The 17,081-nt window shown below is 39.4% G+C and overlaps 1 protein-coding gene across 1 annotated transcript in view; it reads left to right on the forward strand.

Moving 5' to 3' along the window:
- LOC123825427 (phospholipid-transporting ATPase ABCA3-like) overlaps positions 1-17,081 on the forward strand; it is a 306,670-nt gene that overhangs the window by 238,636 nt on the left and 50,953 nt on the right. The window contains exons 15-16 of the mRNA XM_045848811.1: positions 16,490-16,615; positions 16,825-17,019. Of these exons, the coding sequence (XP_045704767.1) occupies positions 16,490-16,615; positions 16,825-17,019 (321 nt within the window). The remainder of the gene's footprint in view (positions 1-16,489; positions 16,616-16,824; positions 17,020-17,081) is intronic.

Genomic DNA, 17,081 nt, shown 5'->3' on the forward strand with positions numbered 1-17,081 from the left:
GAATACAATTTCTGAAATAAAAAACACAATAGAAAGAATTTCAAGAAGGCTGAATGAAGCAGAGGACAAAATTATTGAGCTGAAAGATAAGGTAGAAAGAAATACCCAGATAGAGCAGTTACATGAAAAAAGACTAAAAAAATATGAAGATAGATTAAGGGAACTCCAAGACAACATGACACACAGCAACATTTGACACATAGGAATACCAGAAGGACAAGAAAAGAAACAAGGAATAGAAGCCCTATTTTAAAAAATGACAGAAACCTACCTGAACCTAGAAGGAAAAAAAAACACAAGTTTAGAAAGCACAGAAGGTCCCAATCAAGAACTCAAGGAGGCCCATTCCAAGACACATCATAAATAGAATGCCAAGTTTTAAAGACAAAGAGAGCATCTTAAAAGCAGCAAGGGAGAAACCAAGAGTAACACACAAGCGGGCTCTGATAAGGCAGGCAGCTGATTTCTCAACATACATCAGGCCAGGAGATAATGGCAAAAAAAATTTCCAATTAATCAAAAGACAAGACTTGAAACCAAGACTACTCTACCCAGGAAGGATCTCTACTAAACTGGGAGGTGAACTAAGGGTTTCCCCAGACAAAAGAAGGCTGAAAGAATACACTTCCATGAAACAAGCACTGTAAGATGTTCTAAATGCACAGATATAACAAGGGGTAGGTAAAGAGAGAGAGAGGAACACAGGTACAAAGCAGGGAGTGGCAGGAGGTAATTAATCAGTACCTATCAATAATAACCTTAAGTGTACATGGATTAAATGCTCCAATCAAAAGACACAGAATAGTTGAATGGATAAGAAATCATGACCCACACATATGCTGCCTACAAGAGACCCACCTCAGAAGAAAAGACCTACACAGACTGAAAAGGAAGGGCTGGAAACTAATATTCCAAGCAAACAGAGAAAAAAAAAAGAGGTAGAAATACTCATGCCAGACAAAATAGACTTCAAAACAAGGGCCATAAAAAGAGATCTCATAAAAAGAGAAGGTCACTTCATCATACTCAAGAATAGAATCTATCAACAAGACATAAACATTGTAAACATATATGCTCCTAACATAGGAGAACCCAAATACATAAAGAAAATCTTGGAGGACTTCAAGATATTGACAGCAACACAATTATAGTAGAGGATTTCAACACATCACTGTCAAAAATGGGTAGATCTTCCAAACAAAATATCAACAAAGATTTTGTGGCATTGAACAATGTCTTAGATCAAATTAACTTAACTGATATATAGAGAGAGCCTTTCATCTTAAAGAAGCTAAATACACATTCTTTTCAAATGCACATGGAACATTTTCAAAGATACACCACATGATAGGATGCAAAAAAAAGCCTCAACAAATTCAAGAAAATTGAAATCATATCAAGCATTTTCTCTGACCACAAGGGACCAAAACTAGAAACCAACCTCAAGGAAAAAACCCAAAAACACTCAAACTCATGGAGATTGAATAGCATGCTATTAAACAATGAATAGGTCAAGAATGAGATCAAGGAGGAAATCAAAAGGTTTCTGGAAACAAATGAAAATGAACTGACTACAATCCCAAACATATGGGACACAGCCAAGGCAGTTGTGACAGGGAAGTTCATAGCAATACAGGCCTGTCTAAAGAAATAGAAACATTTCAAATAGAGGACCTAGCACTATACTTACAAAAAGTCAAAGAACAACAACAAAGACAGCCCAGAGCAAGTAGAAGGAAGGAAATACCCAAGTTCATAGCAGAATTAAGTGACATAGAAACAGAAACGCAATTCTAAGGATTAACAAATTCAGGAGCTGGATATTTGAAGACATAAACAAAATCAACAAGCTTTTAAGCAGATTCATCAAGTAAAAAAGAGAGGAACCAGATAAACACAATCAGAAATGAAAGAGGAGAGATTACAACTGATGCCACAAAAATACAAAGGATTGTAAGAAATCACTACGAAGAACTGTATGTCAAGAAATTTGAAAATCTAGGTGAAATGGACAAATTTCTAGAAAATATAATCTTCCAAAACTCAATGAACAAGCAGAAAGCCTGAAAAGACCAATGATAGCTGACAAAATTGAAGCAGTAATCAAAAATCTCCTGACACACAAAAGTCCTACACCAGACAGTTTCACAGGAGAATTCTACAAAGCATTTAAGGAAGAGCTAACCCCTATTCTTCCCAGACTATTTCAAAAAAACCAAGAAGATGGAAGACTCCCAAACTCTTTTTATGTAGCCAGCATCATCCTAATCCCAAAACCAGATAAAGACACAACTAAGAATAAACCTCAGGCCAATATCACTGATGAACACAGATGCTAAAATCCTCAACAAATTATTAGCAAACCATATCCAGCAATACATTAAAGGGATCATACACCATGACCAATTGGGATTAATCCCAGGGATATAAGAATGGTATGATATTTGAACATCAATAAACATAATACATCACATAAACAAAACAAAAGACAAAAATCACATGATCATATAAATAGATGTGGAAAAAGCATTTGACAAGGTACAGCACCCATTTATGATCAAAACACTCAGGAAAGTGGGAAGAGAAGGAGCATTCCTCAACATAATAAAGGCCATATATAAGATACCTACAACCAACATCATACTCAATGGACAAAAACTTAGAGCATTGCCGCCAAGGTCAGGAACAAAACAAGGATGCCCACTTTCACCACTTCTATTCAACATAGTATTGGAAGTCCTAGCTGCAGCAATTACATAAGATAAGGAAATAAAAGGCATCCAAATTGGAAAAGGGGAAACAAAACAGTCATTGTTTGCAGATGACATGATAGTGTATAGAAAATCCTATAGATTTCACCAAAAAAACTACTCAACCTAACAGATGATTTGGTGAAAGAGCCGATGCAAAGTCAATACTCAGAACTCAAAGGCATTTTTGTACACCAACAATGAAACATCAGAAATAGGAATCAGGAAAAAAATCCCATTTGATATAGCAACAAGAAAAATAAAGTACCTAGGAATAAACCTAACCTAGGAAATAAGAGACCTGTGCTCAGAAAAATATACCACACTGAAGAAAGAAATTAAGGAAGACACAAACAAATGGAAGCATGTATCATGCTCATGGATCAGAAGAATTAACATAATCAAAATGTCCATACTATCCAAAGCAATTTATAGGTTCAATGCAATCCCTATTAAAATACCATAACATATTTCACAGATATAGAACAAACATTTCAGAAATTTATATGGAACCATAAACGACTCTGAATAGCTGCAGAAATTTTCAGAAAGAAGAACAAAGCAGGAGGGATCACAATCCCTGTGATCAAACTGTGTATCAAATTGTGATCAAACCTGATATCAAACTGTATTACCAGGTCACTGTAATCAAAACAGTCTGGTACTGGCATAAAAACAGGCACATAGACCAATGGAACGGAACAGAGAGTCCATAAATAAACCCAAGTCTCTATGGTCAGTTAATATTTGACAAAGGGGGAAGAAGCATAAAATGGAGCAAAAATAGCCTCTTCAACATATGGTGTTGGGAGATCTGGACAGCTACATGCAAAAAAATGAAACTCAATCACCAACTTACACAATACACAAAAATAAATTCAAGGTGGAAAAAAGACTTAGATATAAGTCGTAACACCATAAAAGTCCTAGAGGAAAACATTGGCAGGAAAATCTCAGACATTCCATGCGGCAACACCTTTGCCAATATGTCCCCTAAAGCAAGGGACATAGAGGAAAGAATAAACAAATGGGACCTCGTCAAATTAAAAAGCTTCTGCATGGCTAAAGAAAACAGCATTAAAGTAAAAAGATAGACAACTGTATGGGAAAACTGCTGCGGTCTGGCCGCAGCTGGGTCCAGGGGTTCCTGAAAGGTGGGTAAGGCGTCGGCAATGGGAGACAGATAACAACACGCCTCAGAGGACAGTGATGCTCTGTTCCGTTTATTGCAAGTACAAGCAGGTTTTTACACTTTCATTTTTAGCAGTGATTGACACATGCGATTAGGTGAAGCAGAAAAAAATTAATACAAAGGTAACCAGGAAAAGTACAAAAATTCCCATAGATTCAGTTATATTAAACAAAGATTATTTTGACCAGAAGAACCATAAATCAGACAATTAGAAATAGCTGTACATACAGAATTTGAATGTCTTATTGTTTATTAAAGTTCTCAGAATTTGTCATGGGGCAAAAGGCTATGCTAAATTGAATAGAGGTTATAGGAAATTTATTATAAGGCCTTTGTGATGTCTAACTTACCTATTTACCTTTTCTGTCTAAAATATTTCTCTATGTACCATGAACTCTGACTCCCTGGTAACTGTTTCTACATGCTTAATTTATAATAGTTAACCAGCTTTTCTTATTTCTTTGCCTGTCTAATTCTACTTGATATATATTCCTATTCAAGGTAAAGGCGGGGCTGTTACTCCAACAACTTTTAGACATTCAGGGGTTATTTCATTAGAGGGGATTTTATTCTCTAGTCAAGAAATTATTTTATACAACTTCATTGGAATTATGCAAATCAATAAACCTGAGATACAGATATCTGGCAATCCCACCACCTTTTAATCACCAAAACAAATGTACAAGGAGAGATAAACGGGAAATTCAGCTACAGTACACCCTTTTTGTTCCTTAGTTAATAAACACCAGGGAGGTCTGCTTCGAGCTAGCCTTTCCATGAAATTTAGACTATTATAAGGCACTTGGACTTCATCCTTATTGACCATTCTAATGCCACTCTTATTATATGCTCCTGTATAAGGCAATGGGGGATCTGGAACCCTCTGGAGACTATTAGCTCCTTTTGGGGGATACCATAATTTGCCAATAATCTAATATGCTACCCAGGGGTATCTCTGGGCTGTGGGTAGGGGTCTATATAGTTTTTTCTTATTTTCTTGAAAGACTCTTTGTATCTAGGGGTAAGGAACAGGCATGGGAAAGTCTGCCAATAATTCAACCTATTGTAACTGATTCATGAATTCTTTTATGGGAACAATCAGGGATAATTTCTTACTCAGGTTTATAAACACCTTGTTTAAAACAATCTGGGCATGATTCAATAGTCTAGGGAGAACTAGTTGTCCCTTCAGAATTTCCCTCAAAGCTAATCGTTGACTCACTTCGAGACTTTTTCTTCTTTTTTCTCATGGCCTGTTCTTATGGGAATGAGGGTACAAAGTAAGACCATGCTTAATATTAGCAAGGAAATTATTAAAAGCAATCCCCAGAAAAATTACTGCCCCCCTTTGTATGCCACACTCTCTTCCAGGAAGATGGATTCCTTGAATGCCCTCTTTCCATGTTCAGACCTTGTCAAAAAAACATGGTTGGAAGAGGGTGTGGCAGAAAACATATTTGCCAATGACACCTTGGACAAGGGTTTGATCTCCAAAATACATAAAGAACTCATATGACTCCACTCCAGGAAGACAAAATACCCAATTATAAAATGGGCAAGGACTTGAACAGACACTTCTCCAAAGAGGACATACAGAGGGCCCAAGACACATGAAAAGATGCTCAGCATCACTAGCCATCAGAGAGATGCAATTAAATCCCCAATGAGATAGCACCTCACACAAGTAAGAATGGCCAACATAAACAAATCAACAAACAAGTGTTAGAGAGGATGAGGAGAAAAGGGAACCCTAGTGCACTGTTGGTGGGAATTCAGACTGGTGCAGCCACTATGGAAAACAGAATGAAATTTCCTCAGAAAACTAAAAATGGATCTGCCTTTTGATCCAGCAATTCTGCTGCTGGGATTATACCCTAAGAGCCCTGAAACACCAACCCAAAAGAACCTATGCACCCCAATGTTCCTAGCAGCACAATTTACAATAGCCAAGTGCTGGAAGCAACCTAAATGCCCATCAGCAAATGAGTGGATCAAAAAAACTATGGCGTATTTATGCAATGGAATTCTATGCAGCAGAGAGAAAGCAGGCACTTATACCCTTTGCAACAGCATGGATGGAACTGGAAAGAATCATGCTAAGTGAAATAAACTAGGAGGTGAAAGACAAATACCATACAATCTCAACTTTAACAGGAAACTAATCAACAAAATTGACAAGCATGCAAAGTATAGCCAAAGACATTGAAATTGAGAACAGACTGACAGAGACCATAATGGAGAGGAGATGGGATAATGGGGGGAAATGGTGAATGGTTTATAGGAACAATTATAAATGACGTATGGACAATGATGGGGGGTGGAAACAGAGGAGGGAGGTGGGGAGAGCTGGGGTCATGGGGAGGTGTGGGGGGGAAAGGTAGAAAACTGTACTTGAACAACAAAAAAAATGTTTTTTAAACAAGAAATACATTATGAAGGAAAACCAGTCAAACAACGCAATTAAAGAAAAAAAATAAAACAAAGATTACTAAACAGAAAAAAGAGAAATAAAAGAAGTAAAAATAATGAAAAATAATAATAATACAAATAAACAACATGCAAGTTCCCTGGAATAGCAAAGTAAAATTTGCCTCAGTTTCTTAGTTGTTGGGATTAGCCTTGTGCTCCCTCTTTGGGTCTGTGTCTGGACCTTTCACAGTTCCAGGTCTTATTGTCTCACTTGGGGAATTAAAAAAAAATCCTCCTGCTGACTTTAAACCCACCAAGGGAGTTCTGCTGGTCTTCCTGGATGCCACAGTCTGAGAGGGGCTGGGCTTTGCTTTTCTCCCTTACTATGGTTTTGTGTGGATGCAGGCCAGATCTGGGCTGCAGTTGCCCAGCCTCTAGCCCAGGTCCCCACTGCCTGTCTTCACCAGGCCCAGCGCCTTCAGTCCAGAGTTGTGCCATCTTTGAGGTGCACTAATTAGGAGTAACTCACACACCATCTTCTCCTTTTTTGCTGTCCTAGGTGCTAGGCACTCTCAAAGTCTCTTCAGGGTAGTTCATCTCCCCCACTGACTTAAGTCTTTCTGAGGACTGCTAACTTGCTGAGCCCTGTGGTCTTCTCTGTAGGGAGCACCTCCTCCTTTCTGTTAGTATGCCAGTTGGGCTGTGCAGGGGTGGGGGCACTGCCTTGGCCATGGCACTGGGGGCAGGGGCGTGGCTGAGGTCATAGAGGTGGCAGGAGCCCAGTTGCAGATGTGGTTGGGGGGGCAGGGGGCGGGGCACTGCTATGGAGGCTGCAGGGACACAGCCAGGGCAGCAGGGCTGGCTGCTGCAGGAGAGTTGCCTAAACAGCGACCCAGAGCATTTTTGAATAAAATCCTCCTGTTCAAGCCTTCTGCTAATAAACACCTGGCCTCTCACACAGCCCAACTTTCCCACCAAAGAAATGGAAATTAAAACCACAATGAAATATCATCTCACACCTGTTAGAATAGCTATCATCAATAAATCAACAAACAACCAATGCTGGTGAGGATGTGAAGAAAGGGGGACTCTTTTGCACCGTTGGTAGGAATGCAAACTGGTACAGCCTTTGTGGAAAACAATATGGAGGTATCTCAAAAAATTAAAAATGAATTTGCCTTTTGGCCCAGTGATGTGACTTCCACTTCTGCAAATATATAAGAAGAAACCCAAAACACCAATTCAAAAGAACATAAGCACCCCTATGTTCATTGCCACATTATTTACAATCACCAAGATATGGAAGCCACCCAAGTGTCCACTAGTAGATGAGTGGATAAAACAACTGTGGGACATTTACACAACGGAATCTATTCAGCCATTAAAAAAAAAATTATCCCTTGTGACAGCATAGATGGACCTGGAGAACATTATGCTAAGTGAAATAAGCCAGTCAGAAGACAAATACTGTATGATTTCACTCATATGTGGAATCTAATGAACAAACTGAAATAACAAGCAAAATAGAGACAAACTCAGATAGAGAGCAGGATAAGAGCTAAGGTGGGGGAGGAGTGGTGGAGATGGACCCAGCAAAAAGGAAAAAGGACTCATGGACAACAGTGTAGTGATTGTGGGGGGAAGAGGAGTAAGTGGTAATGGAAAAATATAATTAAAAAGTCATAAAAATAGGTTAATAACATTATATAATTTTCAAGAATATAAGATTATAATATCACCTCTGTGTACTCTACTCTGTATCACCACAAGTCTAGTTTCCTTCCATTACCATATATTTAGCCCCCTTTACCCAACCACTTTGCTCTCCCTCACCTCCTTTCTGCTCTGGTAACCACTATTCTGTTTTCTGTTATCAATGAGTTTGTTTTAGCTTGTTTTGTTAGTTTGTTACTTTTTGTTTTATATTCCACATCTGAGTGAAACCATATAATTTTTGTTCTTTTGTATCTGATTTCACTTAGCATAATACTCTCCAGATCTATCGATGTTCCAGAAAATGCCAATATTTTATCTCTTTATGGATGAGTAGTATTCCATTTTGAGTGTGCCTATATCTATACCTGTCTATATATTTATAGATATAGATCACATCTTTTTTATACAAGTATCCATTAATGAACATATACATTGTTTCCATGTCTTGGCTATTGCTAACAATACTGCAAAGGACACAAGGGCATATTTCCTTACAAATAAGTGTTTTCTTATTTGGGGGTGAATACCCAGAAGAGGCATTGCTGGAACATATGGTCATTCTATGCTTAAGTTGAGAAGCCTAAATACGGTTTTCCATAGTGGCTGCACTAATTTATGTTCCCAACAGTGTACAAGTATTCCCTTTTATCCTTATCCTTCCCAACACTATTTCTTGTCTTTTTTTATGATAGCCATTCTGAAAAGTATGAGATGATATCTCACTGTGGTTCTTATTTGCATTTCACTGATAATCAGTGACATTGAGCATCATTTCCTATACCTGTTGGTTATCTGTATGTCTTTGTTGGAAAAATTTCTATTCAGATCTACCTTTTTAAAATCAGATTGTTTAGTTTTTGCAATTGAATTTTAGGAGTTTCTTATATATTTTTAATATTAACTGTTTATCGTATATATGGTTGTGAATATTTTCTCACATTTTATAGCCTGCCTTTTCAATGTGTTGATGTTTTCATCTCCTATGTAGAAGATTTTTAGTTTGTTGTAGTCAGGTGACAGGCAGTTCGACAGGCATAAACCAAGTGGGAATGATGGACCAGGTATAGAAAGTCACCAGGGCAGGAAGCTTCATGTGCCTAGCAACAAGCAAAATTGAGCAAAATCTTGCTCCCCAGGGCAACCTTTACTCCCCTAGCATATTGCTAGTTATGTGGTTTAAACCTCCTGACCTTTCATTTCATTGATCATGTGGTTCAGATCCTCCCCCAACCTTTCCTCTTCTGACATATTACTAGTCATGTGATTTTAGACCCCCTTAGAAGAAGAACAAGGGGCAGGAAAATAGCTTCATAGGAACCCCAAACAAGACCTTGCATGACCACTTTCTCAAGCATTAAGCCCTAGAAATTACATCTAGGTCTTAGCTGTGTCTCAGCTCTGAAAAGCAGCAAAACCAGGTAAGTGATGCCATGGCTGCCTCAGAAACAGCTGTGATGACTAATCAGTCCCTGTTTTGATGCTGACTAGTCAGTGGAGACCATGAACCTGAAAGAACACACCTGGAAAAAATGATAAATATTCTTTTGAGATCCTCCACCTGAAACTGTCCCTGAAAACCCCTGCCCTTGAAAGCCTTTAGGATGGAGGACCCAGTGAGGCTCTTGAGCACACCCACACCTTTCCTTACCTTCTTCTCACAGGGGCATTTTCCTTGCCTCTCTTTCTACTAAGCTCCAACTGCCTTTTTTTGGTCTCTGTGAGTTGTTTCTTGAGCCCATTTCTTCTACAACTCACTCCTTCTACTCCTGTGACTTTGTAAATAAACTTTTGCTTGCATTTGAGTCTTGCCTCAATTATTATTTTATTTTCTTTCTTTTTTTCAATTGTTGTTCAAGTACAGTTGTCTCCATTCCCCCCACCACCACTTCCCCCCACCCCAGGCATCCTCACTTCCCACCCTCAATCCTACCCCCACTTTGGCTTTGTCCATGTGTCCTTTATACATGTTCCTTGACAACCCTCCCCCCCATACCCTCCAATATCCTCTCCCACCTCTCCTCCAGTTACTGTCAGTTTATTCTTAATTTCACTGTCTCTGGTTATATTTTGCTGCTTTTTTGTTTCTTAGCAGAGTGCAAGTACTGAGGTTGCTGAACTGAGGTCCTATTGTCACAGGTGGGCACAGGTAACCAGGTTCTTAGTGATCGGGATAAAGAATTGAACTGAGCCCTGGCTGGCGTAGCTCAGTGGATTGAGCGCGGGCTGTGAACCAAAGTGTGGCAGGTTTGATTCCCAGCCAGGGTACATGCCTGGGTTGCAGGCCATAACCCCCAGCAACCGCACATTGATGTTTCTCTCTCTCTCTCTATCTCCCTCCCTTCCCTCTCTAAAAATAAATAAAATCTTAAAAAAAAAAAGAATTGAACTGAACACCCAGAGTTTATAGCAGAGAACATGGGAGCAGGCCAACTCCAAGCAGAGATTGACCTCATGGACTGGGGGACCTCTATTCTCATAGGGCGGATCCTTCCTGGCTAGTTCTGGTGGGCTTTTACTAAGTATGTACAAGTAGTTGTTTTACTTTAAAGCTACCACTCCTTCTCCTGGGATCTCCCTGTACTAAGTTCACCTTTCCCTTCACCAGAGAATTATAGCTCTCCATGTTAGAGATTGGTGGAAAGGAAAGGAATTATTTATTCAAGTTATACAGACTTAAGAGTAATGACTTAATGTCTTTGTTAAAATCCCAAAGTCCCTTAAAACACCCACAAACACACACAGTCCTTCCTTCCCCCCTTTGCCCAGTCTGGGGTACCATATCTCAGGAAAAGAAACAGAAGTCCGTGGCTCGGGCAGCTCCCGGTTCTTCCCAGTAATCCGTGCTCAGCTGGCAGGCCTTCCTCAGTTCTCAGCACCATCAGCTGTGTTGCTGGGTTCTCCAGCTAAAGTCACGTGGTGGTTCTCTGCTGAAGCCGCATGGTTATTCTTCTCATGGCTGCAGGGGGAGGGGGTGTCCCCCTGTGCCAAAAGTGTGTGGTCCTCCTTACATGGCTGCAGTGGCGTGCTTTTCTTCAATGGCTGCCAAGTCTGGGTTTAAATATCCTTCCAGCTTTACTGGGCTCCATCATGAGTCTGTGCAGGGGTGGCCCCTGTCATGGAGCCAATCATCTCCAAGCTCTCATGCAGGTGCTATAACTAGGGGGAGTTGCCTCCCAGTTACATCTTGGGGGGAAATTCCTTCCATCCCCCTGGCTCAGAGCATGGCCACAGCTATTTAATATATCTATGCAACCAGTTAAAGGTTATAGATATGTTAAATGACCATGCCAGAGGTTAGCTGCAAAGGTTAGTTGCTATGCAAAACAGCTCTCAATAGCCCTGCTCCATGTGTCCCTTCCCCCAACTCACACCTGTGGTGGAGGATGAGGACATCCTATATATCTTTCTAATATTTCCTGGACACCTTGAGTTCTGAACCCCACTACAAATCCTTCTTTTGGGGACCCTCTGGCTGTACTCTCCTACACTATTACTGATAACATTCTGGTGCCCTTTCACCACCAACAGTCACCTCATCTAGTTTCACTTTTGTTGTCTTTGTTATTGGTGTGAAATTTTATAAATCATTGCAAGACCAATGTCAAAAAGTTTTCCCATTGTGTTTTTTAAGGAGTTTTACATTTTCAAATTTTATGTTTAAGTCTTTAATCCATTTTGAGTTGATTCTTGTGTATGGTTTGAGATAAGAATCAAATTTCCTAATTCTGCATGTGGTGTGCTTCTCTCTTGAGTGGTATCTTTGATTCAGGAGCAGGGTATTTAGTGGAGGACAGTAATGTCTGGCTTTCTTGACTTGCTGCTCTGATGAAGCCTCTGTCCTAAGAATAATCTAGGCCCAATATATCACACTACACCCGATGTGGAATCTCCATTCACTGAGTAGAGGCTGAATGGAAGAAGGAAGCCCCATACTGTCAATTACACTAACCCAGAACATAGCCTCTTCAGTAGGCAGCTGTGGAGTGGAATGAGAAATGCTGATCTTTCTCCCCCAAGATACACTTGCACTTGAGTAAGGAGAGGGAAGAGAGAGCTCTGTATTCTTGGCTTCACCTGCCTGGAGTGAAGTTCAGTTCTGAACTAAGTCGGGGGAGAAAGGGAGTGGATTGTGATTCAAATGCCACAGGATTTTAATGTTCCTACCAAGTTTAGTAAATTTTCTTCAATAAATATTTCTTATTTTCTGTATGTCCTTAGGATCACTTACAAAGCTTTGTTTATTTATTTTTGTATTGCATCAAGATATAATGCAATTATTTTTAAAGTTTTTCTTTAGGTGTCCACAGACATAGCATTTTACATTTGTCTACAACATACCAAAATAACCAAGTTTTAATCAAGTGTTTTTGTGATGATATAATAGTGGGAAATTCACCTCATTTTCTTGAATTTAAAAATATTAATTTAATTCCATTGTATAAATGTACCACAGTTTTTTGATCCATTCATGTACTGCTGGGCACTTAGGCTGTTTCCAAAACTTGGCTATTGTAAACAATGCTGCTATGAACGTTGGGGTACATAGGTTCTTTTGGGTTGGTGTTTCAGGAGTCTTTATTTTTGTCCACTTGTTTTTTTTTTCCATTTTTTAAATTTTATTGTTGTTCAAGTACAGTTTTCGGCATATACTCCCCACAACTCCTCCCAGCCATCCCCACCTCCCTCCCCTTATTCTACTCCCTCTTGGTTTTGTCCATGTGTCCTTTATATTTGTTCCTGAAAACCCTTCACACTTTCGCTGCCACTATCCCCTCCCATCTCCCCTCTGGTTACTGTCAGTTTGTTCTTAATTTCAATGTTTCTGGTTATATTTTGGTTGCTTGTTTGTTTTGTTGATTAGTTTCCTGTTAAAGGTGAGATCATATGGTATTTGTCTTTCACCATCTGGCTTATTTCACTAAGCATGATTCTCTCTAGTTCCATCCACGCTGTTGTAAGGGTAGGTGCTCTTTCTTTCTTTCTGCTGTGTAATATTCCATTGTGTAAACATATCATAGTTTTTTGATCCATTCATTTACTGATGGGCACTTAGGTTGCTTCCAGCACTTGGCTATTGTAAATTGTGCTGCTATGAACATTGGGGTGCATAGGTTCTTTTGGGTTGGTGTTTCAGGGTTCTTAGGATATAATCCTAGCAGTTGAATTGCCGGGTCAAAAGGCAGTTTCATTTTTAGTTTTTTGAGGAAACTCCATTCTGTTTTCCATAGTGGCTACACCAGTCTGCAGTCCCACCAATAGTGCACTAGGTTTCCCTTTTCTCCACATCATCTCCAACACTTGTTGTTTGTTGATTTGTTTATGATGGCCGTCTGACCGGTATGAAGTGGTTTCTCATTGTGGTTTTAATTTGCATCTCTCTGATGGCTAGTAATGCTGAGCATCTTTTCATATACCTCTGGACCCTTTATATGTCCTCATTGGAGAAGTGTCTGTTCAGGTCCTTTGCCCACTTTTTAATGGGTTTTTTTCTTCCCAGAGTGGAGTTGTGTGAGTTCTTTATATATTCTGGAGATCAAACCCTTGTCTGAGGTATCACTGGCAAATATGTTTTCCCATATGGTTGGTTCTTTTTTCATTTTAGTGCTGTTTTGAAGCTTTAAATGGTTATTATTTAAATAGTTTTTCCCAGTTTCACTAGGGCACAGAACCACAGATCTTATTTTGCCATTCTGTTAGTCTTAAAGTTTTTCTATTTGAGATCTTAGTGATTTATTTTTTCTCCCTCATAAAAGAGTTAACCCTTCTTTAGTTTTTTTTAATATTGAACATATTGCAGTTGTAATAAATCACACTTGATTAATCTCAGTTGCAGCTTCATTTTTTCATGAGGTATCCATTTCTGGACAAAACAATGAGCTATGTAATCCTAATTTCTTAATTTGTGGAAATAAAAAATATTTTCTGAAGTGATAAAACAAAGTGATTTTAGAAATAATGCCAAATTTTTTTTTCTAGGAACTTGATATCAGTTTCCTGAAGTCACCTGGTCTTGTCAAGATTGCTAAAAAAACAACATTATCTTATAATATTTATTTGGAAAAAGTAGAGTATAGGGTTCAGTGAGTTTCTTAGGACAAATCTAGTTAAGTTTTGATCATTTTATTAGCTCCCAGTGCAGTTTAATTTTAGAAAAATTTATTTATTGCTAAAAATTTATGACTGTGTTTTTAGAGTTCCTAATCCTGCTGATACTATTTCCCTTTTAAGAATCCAAGTGATTAAAACACATTTATCTAAATATTTTAAATTCTGTCCTTTAAAGATTTAAATTACACATATTAGCATATTAATTCACACTTTTCCTAGTATGTGAAATAACCTGTCCTCCTCCTTTGGGCCACACCTTTATTCTAGTGGTGAACTATTTATTATTTAAAATTCAGTCAAGGTGTACATGAGATGTTGAGCTGATGTCCAGAAATGATTTTTTTTGTTTTTTTAATATATTTTATTGATTATGCTATTACAGTTGTCCCATTTCCCCCCTTCTCTCCCCTCCACCCTGTACCCCCTCTCCCACCCACGTTCCCCCCCTTTACTTCATGTCCATGTGTCATACTTATGAGTTCTTTAGCTTCTACATTTCCCGTACTATTCTTGCCCTCCCCCTATCTATTTTCAACCTACATTCTATGCTACTTATTCTCTATACCTTTTCCCCCCTCTTTCCTCCTCCCACCCCCCCCCCTGCTGCTAGCCCTCCATGTGCCCTCCATTTCTGTGGTTCTGTTCCTGTTCTAGTTGTTTACTTAGTTTCTTTTGGTTTTGCTTTAGGTGTGGTTGTTAATAATTGTGAGTTTGCTGTCCTTTTACTATACATGTCTTTTCTTTATCTTCTTGTCTTGGATAAGTCCCTTTAGCAATTCATAAAATAAGGGTTTGGTGATGATGAACTCCTTTAATTTGACCTTATCTGAAAAGCACTTTATCTTCCCTTCCATTCTAATTGAGAGCTTTGCTGGATAGAGCAATCTGGGATGTAGGTCCATGTCTTTCATGACTTGGAATATTTCTTTCCAGCCCCTTCTTGCCTGTAAGGTCTCTTTGGAGAAATCAGCTGACAGTCTGATGGGAACTCCTTTGTAGGTTACTGTCCCCTTATCTCTTGCTGCTTCTAGGATTCTCTCCTTCGTTTTTACCTTGGCTAATGTAATTATGATGTGCCTTGGTGTGTTTCTTCTTGGGTCCAACTTCTTTGGGGCTCTCTGAGCTTCTTGGATTTCTTGGAAGACTGTTCCCTTTGCCAGATTGGGGAAGTTCTCCTTTATTATTTGTTCAAATAACTTTTCCACTGGTTGCTCCTCCCCTTCTGGTACCCCTATAATTCAGATGTTGGAACGTTTAAAGGTGTCCTGGATGCTCTTAAGCTTTTCCTCAATTTTTTGAATTCTTATTTCATCATGTTTTCCTGCTTGGTTGATTCTATCTTCCTTCTGGTCCACCGTATTGTTTTGAGACTCAGATTCCTTCCTTTAACTATTGGCTCTCCTCTGTGTATCTTCCTGCATCTCTTTTATGGTAACCTGCATCCTTTCATCTAAATTGTGCCCAAAGTCAACCAATTCCGTGAGCTTTCTGATCACCAGTGTTTTGAACTGTGCATCTGATAGATTGGCTATTTCTTAGTTGCTCAAAAGGATGAGTCCTGGGGGACTGATCTGTTCTGTTGGAAACATGTCTTATATCTTTCCCTGTCTCTCCTTTTTTTTCTTTTTTCCGGTCTGGTCGCTCTTGTTACAGTGGGGGGCAGAGCCTTAGGTGTTCACCGGGGCTGGGCACCCCAGTCACTAGATTGTGACGTTATATGTGGGGTCGGGGGCGGGGGCGAGAGCCGGGATAGGAGGGAACAATTTTGGTAGTTCCATTCTCCTGGGCTCAGACCCTTCTCTGGGCTCCTGGGCTGCGAGCTCTGCCCTGGTCCACAATCGCTGCCTCACTGGGTCCCCCAGCCGCAGCTTGCGTACTTAGGGATCACCACTGCGCTCTTGCACCCCGAATGGCTGTCGTGTCGATTTCGCGCCAAATTTTCCCCTACTTCCGCACGCCACCGACCCGCACCAGCCCCGCGCCTGCCCGGCTCATCGTCTCCTACCAGTCTGGATGTACAGGTCTACTTCAACTTCTTGACTGTTCGACTTCCATTCAGATAAATCCTCTATAAGTTCTGAGTGTTATTCTATCTTTAAATTATTGTTGTTCTATTCTTGGTTGTGTGAGGAGGTATGGTGCGTCCACCTATTCCTCCATCTTGCGGGAAGTTCCAGAAATGTTTTAAATTTACTCAAACCTTCTGTTTGGACATTTTTGAGATTTTCTCCTGTTTAGGTTTCATGAAGCCAACCAGTCTAGACCAGAGGCCTAAAGAGCAACCATTTGTATGATTCTTGTCTTGAAAATATAGGAAAAAGTGTCTAAAGAGTTATCTGGAGAATGTGAAGATGAAGATGTAGGAAATGAAAGAAAGAGAATCTTGGGACAGCCTCAGGAGTTGCTGAATTCCACAGTACTTATTAAGGAACTCACAAAGGTAACATTCACTGACAGCGTGAGTTGGCTCCATTCCTATAAGATCATGTCATTGGTGTCCAGGACTCACTGAAGTTCTCTGGGATCTATGTGTATTTTCTCAGTAATAGAAGAATTTTTGTGAAACTTTCTAAAGGTAGTTGTCCATAAGGGTCTGGGGTATTTATTATATTCGACCTACAAATATTACTTACTCTATTGATTTTTTAGATATATTTTAAGTATCCAGTCATCCTGGCTGTGAAAAATATCTCCGTTACAATTCAAAAGGGGGAATGCTTTGGATTGCTTGGTTTCAATGGAGCTGGAAAAACTACTACCCTCCAAATTTTAACTGGAGAAGAGATTGCTACTTCTGGTCATGTTTTCATTGATGGCTTTAGTATCACTGACAATATCCAAAAGGTAAGATACTGTTAATATCTGAGATATGAGAAGCATGATGATGTAAAGTACAGGTAACAGGC

This window comes from Phyllostomus hastatus, unplaced genomic scaffold (genome assembly GCF_019186645.2).
Source record: "Phyllostomus hastatus isolate PE091 unplaced genomic scaffold, TTU_PhHast_1.1 phas_contig_64, whole genome shotgun sequence".
Classification (NCBI taxonomy): Eukaryota; Metazoa; Chordata; class Mammalia; order Chiroptera; family Phyllostomidae; genus Phyllostomus; species Phyllostomus hastatus.